Source organism: Cryptomeria japonica, chromosome 3 (assembly GCF_030272615.1).
Source record: "Cryptomeria japonica chromosome 3, Sugi_1.0, whole genome shotgun sequence".
Lineage (NCBI taxonomy): Eukaryota > Viridiplantae > Streptophyta > Pinopsida > Cupressales > Cupressaceae > Cryptomeria > Cryptomeria japonica.
In genome coordinates, this window is record NC_081407.1 from 524,098,795 (window position 1) to 524,115,251 (window position 16,457).

At 37.8% G+C, this 16,457-nt stretch overlaps 1 protein-coding gene across 3 annotated transcripts in view; it reads right to left on the reverse strand.

Annotated features, from left to right (window-relative positions):
• The window catches only part of LOC131075068 (transcription initiation factor TFIID subunit 14b), a 64,231-nt gene that overhangs the window by 31,325 nt on the left and 16,449 nt on the right, over positions 1-16,457 (reverse strand). For 2 of the 3 annotated variants that reach the window (XR_009113164.2, XM_058011861.2), the window contains exons 2-5: positions 11,387-11,484; positions 10,866-11,087; positions 10,548-10,738; positions 10,262-10,386 (exon numbers count right to left, since the gene is read on the reverse strand). Coding sequence is in view for 2 of the 3 variants with exons in the window: in XM_058011861.2 (XP_057867844.1) it covers positions 10,262-10,386; positions 10,548-10,738; positions 10,866-11,087; positions 11,387-11,484 (636 nt within the window). In the remaining variant the exon portion in view is untranslated. The remainder of the gene's footprint in view (positions 1-10,261; positions 10,387-10,547; positions 10,739-10,865; positions 11,088-11,386; positions 11,485-16,457) is intronic. The other variant, XM_058011862.2, reaches the window with a different exon arrangement.

The following is a 16,457-nucleotide window of genomic DNA, read 5'->3' on the forward strand; positions in this document are numbered from 1 at the left end:
TAGTTTGGAAAATATCTACAGGACTTGGAGGCTACCTGTTCACAGGCCAAAAGTGGGTGGGTCATTTGTTCAGTTTGGCAAAAGTGACAAGGTGCCATTTGATGTCAACCACTTCCATCCATATTTCAAATATACGTATTATACTGCAGCCCAAGTACTAGGCATAGAGGCTCATCCACTCATGGATGTTGGGATTATGGTTCTGTGTGCTGATATTCAATCAAAAGACCCTAGGTCATTTGATTTTGCTACTTATGTTGCGGATACCTTGAATCATGGGCTGGAAAAAATGAAAGGAGACCTTATGAATGTTCACTTTTCATTATACTCCATGCTAATGCATATTCTTCTTTATTGTGGACAAGAAATTAACTTCTGGCCAGATGAGTTCAGCATCAAGTCTTATGATAAGAATGGTCTGAAGAAGCCGGTTCAGTTGTGGGTATCAGCATGGGACCAGAGGTTTATGAACAACCAATATTGGCATTTTCAAGAATACTTTGTGAAACCTCTCAGTGCAGCTTTTGGACAACGCAGGGATTATACTTTGTCCCCTGAAATTAAGAGGTTCCTCAGGCCAAAGGATTTCTCTCCAGAATCACAGATTGAACATAATTGGGGTGATTGGTATTGCCATGATAATCACACAGAAATAAGGGTATTTGGATATGAAGGGCAACCGCACATGCTTCCAATTACGGTGCCAGACAGAGTGGCTAGCTTGGAGATTATAAGGCAATTGTCTATTGCCAGTGCTAAACATTTAACTGATTTTGGTAAACAATCTATTGTTCCAGGTCTATTAGTTTTCTCTGATTTCATTGTCAAAAGTTCAAAGAGTTATCATTTATTACAGAATAAATTAAATTACTATGGCATGACTCTGGGTGAGCCTAGGGAGAATTTTGATCCCAAAGGATATATAAGAGCTGCCAGAGCCTCACAGAAACTCAAAGCTGGGATACATATGGCCAAAATGCCAGACGACCTAATTAAGAACCTTGAGCGAGAGGAGGCCAAAGCTTTAAAAGGAAAGAGTGAGTTAGTCTGGGAGGCCTACAAATGGAAAAGGGCAAGGGGAATGATAGATGGAGACCTAATTGGAAATCTCCAAGATCCTCTGGAGGTAGCTAAAAGGCTGCTTCAACATGAAGCTGAAATTATGCACAGAGTTCCTTCACAATTCCTTCGCTTCATTAATACTGAAAGGGACAGTCAGCCCCTAGCTCACATGTCACCGAAATCAACCACCAGTAGTATCCCACCTGATTCTCCTAGAGAGGATTATCCTCCTGGTTTCGAAACAGAAATGAACATGGACACAGGAGAAATCAACATCAAAGATGTTGTTGACATAAGAATGACTGAGCATGAGGACTTCATTGCTGATGATGGATTCGCCTCCTCTAGGGAATTCCTTTCATTTCTATATCAATACAAAGGGGCTCATGTCAAACGAAGCATGGCTGGAAAACCAGAGGAAGAACAGATGAAGAGATTACAGGATGAAATTGATGTCCTCATGAAAGATATGACTCCTGAAAAAGGGAGGAAATTATTAAAAGAGGCCGGTGTGATCATCTTCTCTGGTTGGGATATCAACTCAGCACTCTTATTTGATGGCTTTTTGAAAAAACAAGATTTGAATCAGCAGGTATTGCCCCAGGAGGTAGATAAACTGTTCCTAGGCTCTGGATATGATCCAGACAAAAAGGCTCTCCTACAGTGGGCACTATATCCAAAAGGGAAGAGGCCAATCATTGTGGATATAGAAGAAACCTTTGGGCATCTCATGGTTCATCAGGTTGGAAAGACTGATCCTAGGGTCACTGCAAAGCTCAACCTGGATGTTGCAAGATTGAACTTGGACCAGACAGAGTTTTTGGTCAGAGAGAACATTACATACAAAGGATTATATGAAAAATCTAAGGAGGAAAATCAGAAGCTGCAAGCAAAGGTATTGCAATTAGAAACGGGGACTCCTATCAGCGAATACACCTCATACCCCGCAGGACGCAGCTTGGATGACGTCTCTGATGCCCTGTACTAGAAATATCAGGCAGAGAAGGCCAATAAACGCGCAGACAATATCCAGCAAAAGATGGACAAATTGGTCAATGACATCATAGGACATCGGTTTAACACCATGCTCCTACAGGTCGAACCATACTGGATAGTTTACAATGGAACAATAAAAGCGCTAACAGAGCATGAACGGTTAAGAGCACGATTGCAGGGGGTGCTAAGCAATGACGATTCCATGACGCCAGAAGAAAAGGCTGAGGGTAAAGCGTATATGGATAATCATGTCAAACTCGAGGATATGCTGAGAAGAGATTTACAAGAATTAGATGATGAAAAACCCGTTGGAATGCCTTCCGTCTACAAGGAAGGAGAGGTAATAACCTTGGAGGATTTGCGAAAGGAACTTGTCAGCGTCAAGGATTGGGCCTTGTCAGAAATTGATCGGAGTAAGGATATGGCCCCTACCGTCAACCAGATGATATTCAAGTACCTGACGCTAGGGGATGAATTAAGAAAGCAAACGCCTCGAATCAGAACATTCAAAGACGATGATTACATTCATCATTTGGGGCTTTTGAATCTCTTTTTGCTTAAGTTTAGAAACACTCAAGTTAACGACTAATATTTTGAAAAGTCGTGTCTCTTCGTGAAAAACTTTCGTCCTCATATATATATGAGAATGATTTTTGTAATGTAGGGAGAATGAATTAGAGAGGATAATGAGCGAAAGAACGACAGCCTGTAAGTCCTTTGTGTACGAACTTCAATGGAATACAAATCTTGATCAATTGTTTCCCTGCATATGTGTTGTGGATTATTTCATTTTCTTTTGGCAATCGTCTGTGATATTATCTGATAAAGATAAGGTTATTCATATTCTTATGATCAAATCTATGCTTTATGTTATAACGTTGCAACAAAAGTTTTGCTTGCGGATTGTAATTGTTCCTTGCAAAGCTTAATTGACTGGTCCCTTAAGGGTAGGGTTAAATTCACTCAATCAGCACATAATATAAGCATTCATTTGGTTTTGAAAGAAATAGTAACTGACAGGTTCATAAGGGATGAGTTAAAAAACTATCTCACAGATTCGCACTATAAGTCCTGAAGAAAATTGTAATGACTCTGTAACCCATGCAGTGAAGAAGGCACTGGCTAAAATCTCAAGTTATACTCATCATTTCTTTTCATAATTAGTTATTTTGACAGCTACAGGAGTAATTGAGAAACACAAAGCAAAATAACAATCTTGAACTCGTCTGCTATATCTCCATTCAAGGAACTCATGCCATTCCAAGATCAGGAGATATCAGAATAGGATAACATATTTGCTATAAAAAGCACTGTTTATTGGAGACATTCAGTGAATAGGTATACCCGCCTAGGTCCTGCAGAGCCTAAAGTGAGAGAGTTAGTAACTAAATAGGTTCACTCTATAAGTTGGCCAAGTCAATTAGAGGGTTTGATCATAGGAGTTGGCATTTCCTTAGAACCCATCCAATCTGTTGATTTGAGACCCAACACTAGTCATGCTGACTAGTAGCCTGGACAACATTCTCTTCGTTACTTCAAATTCATCATCAGCATTGGCCCAGAAATCTTCAAGATCCACCTTGTGCTTGTACTTCCTTTCATTCGCCTTTGTAATATGGTGATGGGGATCAAAGTTAGAACTTGACCGATAGAAGGAGAATGGATACCACTGCATCTCAACATCTGCACTTTCTGCTATTTGGGTTGATGAACATGACTCCAACATCCTTCCAATGAAGAGGGGAAAGGGAATTCCTGCTTTATGCTTAGCTCTTTGGATTTTCCCAAATGTATCTAGTTGCCTAATGACTTCAAGTAGGACCATTTTGTTTGCTGGAAATTTTGGAAGTTTATATGGGCATCATGTGAATCCTTGGATTCTCAAGTATGTGAACCTAGGGAATTGAATATACCAAGACCCAAACCTACTTATCAAATCCTTTGCTTCTTGTGTCAATCTCTGATGGGTGCCTCCTTGAAGTGTCCTAGTGATGCACATAAGGAATGCATCGTTAACTCTTTTGAAATGGGATTTCTCCTGCATATGCAATTGCGGATAGCAATCATATGCCTTGAATTGACCATCTTTGTTTCCCACAATGCCTTTACAAATCAATCCCTTGTACCTGTAACACCATGCAAGTACATAGATGACATAGGAACTAATGTAAAAAGACATTGTTTGTTCTAAGCTCTACAGCTGCTCATCAATGTTATTACTAATTATTCTTGCCCAGTTAATCATTTTGACACCAGAAGTGATTTCATTAATGAAGTGATACATCTAATGCTCGTATAAAGCAGCTTGAGGATTTCCCATGACCCTATTGAGCAAAAGAACGAGGTCTCCATATTCTTCAATGAAGTCAGTCCGGAAAAGCCTTTTAGGAACTTTGGTATAAAGAGGTCTTGGTTTAAGAAGCCATTGCTTATTAAGTTTCTCAGTGCAGGCGATAGGATCAGCTTCAAAGACGGCTAAGGCTTCCTCCTTAGTTTTGTACATGGTAGAGTGGTGGTTGGGAATGCCAAGTGCTTCTTTGATGGCATCCTCTCCAAGGTAGGCCAACACTCTTCCATCAGGTGCCTCGACTTGTCTTTCCTGAATGTTGTAATGTTTTGCACATTCTACCATTAGCTCATAACACTGCATTGCTGGAGGAAATCCAGCTGCTTGGACAATCCCGTATTGCATAATCTTACGTGCAAATGGTGAAGGGAGACAATCATCTGTCCTGTACACCACCTTCTTGAAATCTTCGACGTCAACATGGCCAAGGTCAGTATCACTGACTTTTTACCACTTTGTCTGAATCTTGGAATCCAACTTTGGGCCCTTGTTGTTAAACTTCATCTGCACTTTTCAAGAAATTCCCCCTTGAGTTGTCATCAACTATCTGAAAAATATGGAAAATTCCTAAGTTAGAAAATAAAAACTTGATGTCTACTTGACAAATTTTGAAAGATAACTCCGATTTTCTGATTGAATTCTTGAAATCAGGTTCAAAATCATACTGAGTAAAGTCTGAAAAAAGAAAATCAGATTAGTAAAACCTTGGAAATCATGAAATTAAGTTAGAAATGAAAATCAGACTTGAGAACATTCTGAAATTTGAAATCAGACTTAGAAAAACTCTTGAAATCATGAAATTAAGTCTGATTTGTAAACTTTTTCCCTTCAAAATTGAAAAAGCACAAAAAAGCAGTGTGGTTCTCTGATGAATTTTGAAAAATTTGTTAAGGAAAACCATGTGCAGGTCTGAGAATCAGAAATTCGGACTCAAAAGAATTTTGAAGAGCTGGAATTTCAAAATTCTGCTTTGAAAAATGTTTCTAGACCTGTAAATCTTGAAGAAAATTTTCCAAATTGCCTTCAACTGTCTGAATTCCTCCTTGAAAATGTTTGAACCTGCAATTTCACCTTAAATTCGCCTAAATTTTTTTTGAAGAGATGCTTGGAAGAGTTTGAAATCCCAAGCTTGAGAAGAAAGTTGTGAATAGTGATTTGCCAAAGCCTATGTTTATAGGGAGTTTGAACTCTTCTTGCCTTGTTTTTTGTGTTTTAATGAGTTTTATTGGCAATGTATGCGGTCATGTTTTGCTCTCCAAATCGAGCCTTCCTCTATTTTTTTGGTTTTTCATCTAAAACTTATGGCAATTCTCTTTCTTTGCTTCCTTCTAGAAGCCTTCCTTGAGCGAACCCTTTGCTATAATTGTTTTTATTAATGCTAGGCAAATTCTTTTCTTGTTTTAATTGTTTTGTTTTGTTTTTATTAATGCTAGGCAAATTCTTTTCTTGTTTTAATTGTTTTGTTTTGTTTTTCCTTTCTTTCAATACTTTGCTAAGCATGACTTTGGGCAAATTCTTACATGTGCTTAGCTTTTTGTTTTAATCGATTTCCATTTTGCCCAAAATTTTCAAATTCTTTAACTTGGGCGAATTTCTCCTTGTTTTTCAATTCTTTTTGCTTTATTCTCTTTTCAACTTAGCCAAGTGTAAAGCTCCATAGGTGAATTCTTTCATGTGCCTGGCTTTTTTGTTTTAGCCATTTCCATTTTGCCCAAAATTTTCAAATTCTTTCTTTTCCCTTAAACAAATCCTTTTTGCTTTATTGATATTCAAACTTTATTCTTGTCCACCAAGGGCGGACTTCATGATAGCTTACGGAACTTTTCTCATGAGGTAGGGCGGACTTTGTATGTTGACAAGGAAGATTACCAACCTCCTTAGGCGGACTTCACACTTAGATAGGAAATTTTATCAAGCCAAAACACTTAGCTAAATCTTCTCTTCCTCACCTTGGGCGGCCTTGATGTTGACTTCGAAACTTCACCCTTCCCTAGGCAAACGTCACGATTGCTTTAGAATTTCTTTCATCTTGGAGGGCGGACTTGATGATGTCATAAGGAACTTTACCCCTTGCCTAGGGCGGACTTGCCATGAGGTTGAGGAACTTTGTCATGAGGTAGGGCAAAGTTGCTAGGTGCTTTGGAAATCTGCCATGCTTAACCAAGATTTCAAACTTTTCCCCTTCCAAGTGCCAACACTTAATCACTTTTCACACCCCCTCCTTGGGCGGCCTTCACACTAGGGCAGGAAATTTTATCATGCCAAGGGTGGACTTTGCTTGTGATGAAGGAAGTTTTTACCATGCTAAGAGCAGACTTTGCATGCTCAGAGGGAACTTTTCATGCTACCTAACTTGTCATGTGGTTGAGAAGTTTTCACCATGCCTTGATCTTCACTTGAAAGTTTTCCTCTTTCCAGGTGAACTTCATGATTTGAAAAAGGAATTCCATGATTTTGATTCCAAACTTAACCATTTCCTCAAGATCTTCAACTAGCTTTTCAGGAATACATCTTTGGATTTTGACAGCTATTTCACACTTGGTTTGTTCTTGGATGAATTCTTCCGACTTGACACTTCTCCTAATCCCGAAACCATCCCTAACCCCAAAAAGAGCAAAAAAGCAACTCTCTAAAAAAACAACTTTCTATTTTTTTTAAAAAGCAGACCAAAAAAGAAAGTTCCCGGATTGGTCCCAAAATGACAAAAACAAAACTTTCTAAATTTTAAAAAAAAAAGCAAAAAAGCAAATTTCCTAAAAAGTAGGAAGTTGTCATAATTGACTTCGAGAAATTGCGATTTTACTCCTTCAACCTATCTGAACCCATCTACAACATCAAAACATTGATTCAGCCATTCCTTCACTTTTTTGACTTAGACGACTTGTCCAAATTTCACAAAACTTGACTCATTTCTGAGGCTTAGAGACTAGAGACAAAACCCTAAGATGATGAAACCCTAACCTAAAAAGCAAAAAGAGGGGGTCCCCATTTGCAATGGGGCAATGTGTGATCATGTCACAATAGGTCTCAAGGCTCAATTGGCATGAAAGGGATCTAGGGCACAAGCCACAAAACCTACAACCAATTCCCTATCAAAGAACACCTAAAAAATATGAATTCCAAGAAGGAAGAAAGAATAACAAACTTAAAAAAGGAAAATGAGCAGTTGAAAAAAAATAGTTGGCAATAGAGAAGAATAAGATGAAGGACAAAGAAAAAGAGTTTGACACCTTGAAGAAGAAATTAGATGAGATCTGGTCTCTGGTCGAACAAATAATAGAATGCAGACCCTTTACCAAGGTCTGCGCACTTTATTTAATAAAGAAATTGTACAAATATTGGTTGGTGAAGGTAATCTCAAATCTCTCTTTTGATTTTCATAAGCCAAGGGTTTTTTGTAGCATGTATTTTTCTAGGTCAAAGAGAGAGGGATAAAATATAAGAATTCTACCAGCATGACCATTCCTCCCGCTTGAGACAAAGTGGGACCCCAATGTAACGCCCACAAACATGCATTTCTCATTGTTGTGCAATTTTCTATTGGAGTTTTTATGGGATGTAGTGTAGTCATTGGTCATCACTTTTTGATGCCAAAATATATAATTCAGCTTCACAACTTTCACTGATAATGAGATGTTAATTTATGTATTTCAATGCTTCTATATTAGTGATTTGATTAATGATTAAAGGTGATTTCATCATGCATCTTTGTATTATCCTAATTATGTTAAAATTCAAGGATTGATATCGTATTGTGGTTTATATATTATGAATTGCAAGACGTATGTGCCTTGCTTGATTTACATTCATGTGGGTCACTTACCATGTTTGTGCTTTAACTATCATTACATGGATATGCTCAATGGGTAATTGAGTGTACAAGACAAGATAAAACCAACAGTGGTTAATATCAGAGCTGAAATACATGGTTATGTTTGACTAAATTTGTCTTCCTGACAATGTCCAAAATTGTTGCATGGCAAAAAGGTAAAGGTAATTTTTTAGGTCACTAACAAGTGGGATACCAGTTCCACTATGAGACCCCTTATCACTCAATGAGGTATAAAACCTTACCCTTGTTTGGATTCAAGCATGTGACCCCTATGGAGTACACATATCTTCACCATTAGGCCAACTATAATTTGTGCAAGATTGTGAAAGCAAACAATTCTGTTCCAAACACTATCCAAGAAAACTAGTTGTGCCCAAATGTAATGAATTATCTAGAAAGCTCAATAATAAACAAAGCTTTGAAGTTCTTTAATCAAATTAATACAGGAAAACTAAAATAAAGATAGTTCACGACTTCAAGTTAATAATCAGCCCTAAATTGAAATGAGATTCAAGAGAAATAATATTATTCATCAAAACAAATGAATGGCAGAAGAAAATGGTCCTTGAGTCGAATATTTTCTCATTAGCACCAGAAAAAAGTCCCCCATCCCTTTATTATGTAGGCCCATCTATCCGTTGTGTATTAGGTTGCAATTTCCCACCAAAGGGAATATGATTTCAATCAAGATTTTTCCCCTCCCATCAAAAAGATGAAGTCTTTGCATGTAACCAAATAGGCCAGAGATCTAGTTATATGTACAGAACAACTATATCTCTTACTCTTAGACCCTTATGACCAATTGGATCCACCACCCTTTATAAAATATGCTTGGTGGGAACATAGATAGTACAGCTTGCAAGGTTTTCTTCCCTTTACCACATTCTTAGGGCTGATGCATCTCTCTTTTTTCCTTTTCTAAAGGACCAAACAAGTACATATGTTACTCAAACGCTACAATTCTTTCCATTTTTGGGTGTCTGATGTTGAGTTCATGACCTATTGGGTTATATTTATAGGGAATGATGATCATTTCACCATTATTGATCTCATCTTAATAGTGCCCCACACCCCTGCCCCCTGCCCCAGGAAAAAGGGAAACTGATCCACACCTTATTTTGAAGAGACGCATCTAATCCTCAAAACTTTAACATCCCACTGGAGATAAAATTGTTGCAGAGTTATCTTTTGACTTCTAGGGACTCCCTATAGTAGAAAGAGTGTGAGAGATCAAGCGATGGCCATAATTGTCTTCAATTGTAGCATTTTCACATCTTTTTCATAACTAATCTATACCTAAGTGACTCTCAAAATAATTTGCACCTTTTAGTGCTTCCTTTAGAAATATCCTTCTTTACCTTGAAAGTGCCAATGTGTATGCACATCACATAAATACTTTGGAGCTAAGCATACACATACCACAAGCAAACAAATAGGGTCACATCAGGCTTTTCACAAAGCATAACATTACACAATGAGTTGTGCAATGTAAGAAAACAATCTGCTCCATCTTCACAATCTGCATAAGACTGAGTAATAATACCATGAAATGCTGGATAAAATGCATACAATACAAATTTGTTTGCCCACTTATTGATTTGCAAATTCAGGCAAGAACTTCATTACCCAGAGGGGATATGAACCAGTTGATCCAAATGATCTTACCTTGTCCTTGCATTGTCTCTTTTGTGAATTTAGTTGAATACAAGCTTCCTCTAAACATCTCAATGATGACTACCGTTTCAACAAATAAAATGTACACCAAGAAAACAAACAGAAAAGAACAAACCAAGCAAATTGAACAATCAAATCATTACTAGAATTTAGATTATAAATTAAAATAGAGTAATTATCAGTAACATATTTATCTGACAATGAACTAACCCCAAAATTGAATTTGAATGCCTTGATGACATCAATGTGACATCAACATGGAAGATTCATTGAATGTTTATGGCAATTCCTCATCAACAATTAACTTTCAAGCAACTGAAATTGCAGAGAAAAAATTGAAGGGTGCTTGCCTGCTGACGTGCTGCTGTTAACTGAGCCAGCTCATCAGCTTCAGAATGTCTCAAAAACCATTGACCTAGAGCATGTTCCTTTGTATCCCCCCTTTTCTTCTCACTAAAATTGTCATTTGCAATCCCTGAAATGAAGAGCCTTTTATAATTTGAAAATGTAATAATACGATCTTAAAATTTAAGAACTGCGATATGTTTTATCTGTTTGCTAGACAGCTAAATATACAGTAGAACTAATAGAAATCCAATGTCCTTGTGTTACATCAAAGTAAAGGAATAAACCAACCCGAAGGAGGTGGTAAGCTCAACCCAGTTGATGCTCCAGATACAACTATTGCTGGATGATTGCCAGCCCGCAAATAGAAAGATTCTGTAGGTTGTGCGATGACGATCTCGTCATATGACTCAATGACTACTGGTTTCTTTGTTGACTGTGGTCCAGATTCATCCTCAGGGTACAACTTTAGATGATGAAATCTGCTCATGAGAGAAGGTAAATCAATGAAAATAGAAATTGAAAATGGATATTTGTAAAACAAACACAGTTGTGACAGGAAAAAGAGAGTATAGACCACCAATCATGAGTTACACTGAGTTAACTTACAGCTCTATTTGCTTTTCTGCTACATCACTGTGGAAGTAGATAGTCATGCTTATCTCAAATTCACCCCACCCAGTTTCAGACAGCTCAAAAGGAGCAGCTTCAATAATCCTAGTTGGATTATTAAAGCTTGGGTGTAACTGAAAGACAACTCTTTTAATTGCGACCCCAAGATCCTCATTTGTTGCTCCACGAATATATACGGTCCATTTATGGGAGTGATACCTGTCAAAAAGAATGCAGAACTTTTTAAAATTGTCAGAAAGTGGCCCCACAGAAACTTCTCTTTGCAGCATTCATGTTTTCAAACATAGAAAACTTGAAGTTCTTAATGATAATCCATTACATGGCAAAGGGAAATATCAGAAGCATACAATTTAAAATTTAAAACAACAAAAAAAAGTATAGTGTAATGCTTATTCCAAAAGATGGAGCATCCATCAGACTGGCAAAAGGAAATTATAGAAGTGTAAAATTAAAATAAAGATGAGAAAATTATTCATCTCAAAGAAGAAAACACTCACTCATCTGCCTTTTTACCCAGCCAGAATGATACTGTTCCATAAACTATAGGTATAGCTATCTCCACATCCTTCACCCTTCTTATTTGATTCTGCAAATTCTAGCAAGCCACGCATCAAAAAATAAGTATCCTCTATTATAATTATTCTTCATCAAAAAACCCATAATTTCATCACCTAAAGGCTAAAACCTTGCAATCACAGCAAGTGAAAGGTATTTCACAATGCACATATATAATAGACCATCATTATCGTCAAATGTATAGCTGCCAAAGGAGCATATAAGATGCAGTATCTCTGTAATCTAGGACCCGAAAGAACCAACACCAAACACATGGAACATGGCTGCAAAATGGGGGTATTTACCCCTAGCAAAGTATGCCAACTAATTTGATGTGATAGAAGGAATCCAGTCTCAAGCTACCCGAACAGGAGATTGAAAAAAATGCTAAAAGTGTAGAAAACACTGCACTAGATTATCAGCCCAAGTAATCATGTAAAATGTGTAATTAGAAACCCAAGTGCATATCCTCTAGGCTGTACTTATGATCCTATTTGAGCCTATCAAACCATCCATATTAACAATTTCGATCACAATGCACATAAATAATAGACCATCATTATCGCCAAATGTATAGCTGCCAAAGGAGCATGTAAGATGCACAAATAGTATCTCTATAATCTAGGACCCCAAAGAACCAACACCAAACACATGGAACATGGCTGCAAAATGGGCGTATTTACCCCTAGCAAAGTATGCCAACTAATTTGATGTGATAGAAGGAATCCAGTCTCAAGCTACCCGAACAGGAGATTGAAAAAAATGCTGAAATTGTAGAAAACACTGCACTAGATTATCAGCCCAAGTAATCATGTAAAATGTGTAATTAGAAGCCCAAGTGCATATCCTCTAGGCTGTACTTATGATTCTATTTGAGCCTATCAAACCATCCATATTAACAATTTCGACCAGAATGCAAGTGATTCTGTATAAGATCATAAGTACCTGTTAAAACCTATTGCCAATTAATAGAAACTTTTGCGATTATTCTTGAGGTCATACTTATGTAACTATTAAAGCCTATTGCCAAAAAAACAAAAAACTCTTACAGCCTATCAAATCATCCAGCATGAACTTGCAACATAATGTTTAATGATTGGATCAATGAAGAGGGCAATTTCAATCAACATCTTGGTATCTTCATTTCTTTAGTCAAATAAAGATGGAATTTACCTAGGTAATGAAGCAACAAATTAGGAATACACACATATCTTTATATGAACATGAGGTTTTCACAGTACAAGAATGAGTAAAAAACTTTGGGTAAAAAACTCTATGCTTATTTACAACAATTGTTTCGATCGCACTACATGATCCATCATCGAGATAAGAAAAGTGATTAAGGATTGCAGTGCTAACCCAATAAATTATAATAGACATCAAAGAAATGCACAAAAACCCAAGAAAAATAAATTGATAATGGAAAAGGTGGCAGATAAAAGTCAAGGACAGCATCCCAAAGGGTTTGACGTAAGAACTCATACATGGATTTGACAGAGGGAAAAGAGAGAAGTAGAACTCAGACACAAGAAAGGAGAGACGAGCAGCATAGTAAATGGTATAGTCATCATCAAAGTGGATTGTGGCATGTCTTATGCTAGCAGACATGGTGGGAAAGAAGGGGGATGAATGGTGAGAACTTGAATGGAGTATGGATGTCAAGAGGGCATGGTCGGGGATGGGTAGCTGACTGTAAACAAGAAAGCTATAGATGTTGAGCATGAGGGAATTTCTAGGGACAACATAGTCCATAATGCTCACACCATTGCCATGGGGAAAACAAGAGAATCTACTAAAGTCAAGGAATTGAGGAAGCCCATTAAGAATGTGCAGACTTTGGGACTCTCCCAACAGGTGGTGGTGTCTCCCATAGGACATAATTGTAGAGCTCTCGCTGGCAAAGTCTCTCTATAAACCAAATTTCTCAAGATTCAACTCATGAAGACATAACTCATCCTGTGCAAGGTCATGAATAGGTGTTTGAACTTTGAAGGTTTATAATATGGGCATTAAAATTGCCCATTAGAATGATATCACCAATAGTGGAGTATTGATAGATCTCTAGATACAATTCAAGGTATGGGTCCCCATTAATGTGAATGCTGAATGGAGACGTGGAAGGACAAAATAGCAAACAGCTAGGAAGACATCCCAAAAAGAAGGTGTACCACTCTAAAGTCTAAACCTATAGCCACAAGTATCTAAAGTGGACATCAAAAGCCATAAGTGAAACTCTAAACTTATAGCACATGCACTTGAAATCCTCTAAGTTAATTTATGTAAACCTCTTCTTCTATATTGCTATTAAGAAAGATTGCTTTTGCATCCATCTAATATAAGGGCCAACCAAAATGAGAAGAGACACGATAACTCATATAGAAGTATACCTAGCAACTAGAGCAAAAGTTTCATAATAATCAACTCCCTCTTTCTAAGAGAACCTATGTGCAACAAATCTAGCCTTGAATTTCTCTATGCTCCCATTTAATGCATGCTTCATGTTGTACAACTACTTTGTATCGAATCACTGATTTTCTTTCAGGTTTGGGCACAATCTCCCATACATCATTTTGACTAATGGCGTTACACTTTTCTACCATGGCATCTCACCATACTATGTGTTAGTCTCATTATAACTTGAAGGCCCAATATCAATGATGGAAGACATTAGAGAAAAATAATTGGGAAACTTCTTAGGTGGATGATTCGCCCTAAAAAGAATTTTTCAGTGCTCCAACTTGCTCTTGTGCCTCCTACAATGTTTGAGCCAGCCATTTAGGCTTCCTGGCTATTTTGGAAAAGGCTGAGGTTTCTTCTTCCTTACTAGAACCCAGTTAATCAGCAATTCAGACCTATTGTACTTTGCTGATCAAAACATAAAATAGTAGCATGTATATTGACCTCAACCTCCATGGAAGGCTCCTAAGGCTTAGAGGACCATGCATGCTTATCATACTTAACATCTATGCTCACTACAATCTTTCTTTGTTATGAAACATAAATTTCATAAACCTTGGAAGACTCATTGCAACCCACAAAGACACCATTCAAGTTGAGCATTCAAAATTGATCCTAATCTCTTATGGCACATGAATATAAATAGGTCCTCCAAACACCTAAAAGTGAGAAACATCAAGTTTCTCTTCAATGAAGGCTTCTTTTGGAGTCTTGCCCTTCAACACTTTGTGACGACACCTGATTAATAAGTATAAAGCACAACTGCTTGAGTGTATCGAAGTCATGAATCATAGACTTAGTCGGCACTTTGATAGAAATATTCTTCATCCCTACAACCTTATTCTACTAAGGGTTATACTGCCAGTCAACTCCCTTTTGATCCCTGCATCTTTACAGAATCAAATTCTTAGGAAATATTCTCTTCTTCATTGTCAAACTTCAAAACCTTTGTTGTCCTCGATTTCAGCATGGCCAAAATCGTTAGGCAACCCTACGAAACTGGTCCGTTTCGTACATTATGGTCTCCGGGAGAGCTTAATCGACTTCGTCGGTTAGTTCATTTTGTTTCTTGTTTTCTGTTTTTAACGTTTTTCTAGTTCCCTTAAGTTTGCAGTTTTACTTGCAAAGTCCAAACTGCAAGGTCTTTTCTTTACTAACTGCACATCGGACTTTAAAGTCCGATGTGCGTTTATCTTGGTCTAAACCTGCAGTTCGGACTTTAAAGTCCAACCTACAGGTGGTCTTTGCCTGCAGTTCGGACTTTAAAGTCCGACCTACAGACTGCTTGTTTGGGCAATACATGTCGGACTTTAAAGTCCGACATGCAACTGCGAGTTGTAATTAATGACGCATTAATTGATTAATTAGGGTTTTGTTTAATTTCTTTTTAAGTTATTTTTGAGGTTTTTGTTCTTCATTGTGGTTTGTCTTCTTCTCCGCGCACCCTCCTCTGCTTTTGCTCGTCGTGTTTCGGATTTTCCTTGCTCCATTGTCGGATTTTTTTCCATCATCAGTGAAGCGGAAGAGGTAGGGTTTGTGTTTCTTTTGTCTTTCCGGGTTTCTCTTTTAGGTTTGCGTTTTTGTTGTCCTTCCTTTTGTTTTTTGTTTTTTTTCGAGTCTTGTTTTAAGAGGCAATCGGACTTTGTAGTCCGATTGTCTCCCTTGTTTCAGAGGACAATCGAACTTCAAAACCCGATTGCCCTTCGAAGTCCCCCTTCTCCAGCCGCATACCGAACTTTAAAATCCGGTATGCAGCTGGATTGAAGGATCTCCGCATATCGGATTTTAAAGTCCAATATGCGGGATCATAACCTTCGCATATCGGACTTTAAAATCCGATATGCGGAGAAGGATAGGTTGACATGTCGGGTTTTAAAACCCGACATGTCAACCAATTGTTTTTCCCTTTGTAAGCACATCGGACTTTAAAGTCCGATGTGCTTGTTTTCACCCCCAACACATCGGACTTTAAAGTCCGATGTGTTATTGACTTCCCTGGATTGACACTTCAAACTTTAAAGTCCGATGTGTTGATGACCCATCTCGGATTTGCACATCGGACTTTAAAGTCCGATGTGCAATATGTCGGACTTTTTTCCCCGACCTGCTGTTTTTGGCAATTTTACTCCCAAGCCTGTTTTGAGTCCCGTTTTTCGATCCGTTTGAGAAAATTGATTTTGATAAGGATGAATAGCTAATCATCAGTGTTGAATGCAGTCATCATGAATGTCAAAGCTTCCTCACAACAAGCCCGAGTCTTCTTCAGGTCAGTTGGAATCTTCTCCAAGTAAAGCATCATCAAGAAAGATGAAATACAAGTACGACAAGTACTTGAATCTGTATCCAGAGAGTTCAGTAGACTCAAATATCAAAGAAATCAGAGACACTAAAATTGGTCATGTAGATATGCAAGAATTTGTTGACTAGGTTCAGAAGGCACTTGCTCGTCTAACCAGTTTAATCAAATCTGAGCTGCATAAGTATGCATCTTTCCCTGTTGCGGCTCATGATCCTGAATTTGTACTGGCAATAGCTGATCACTTTGATCCAAACACA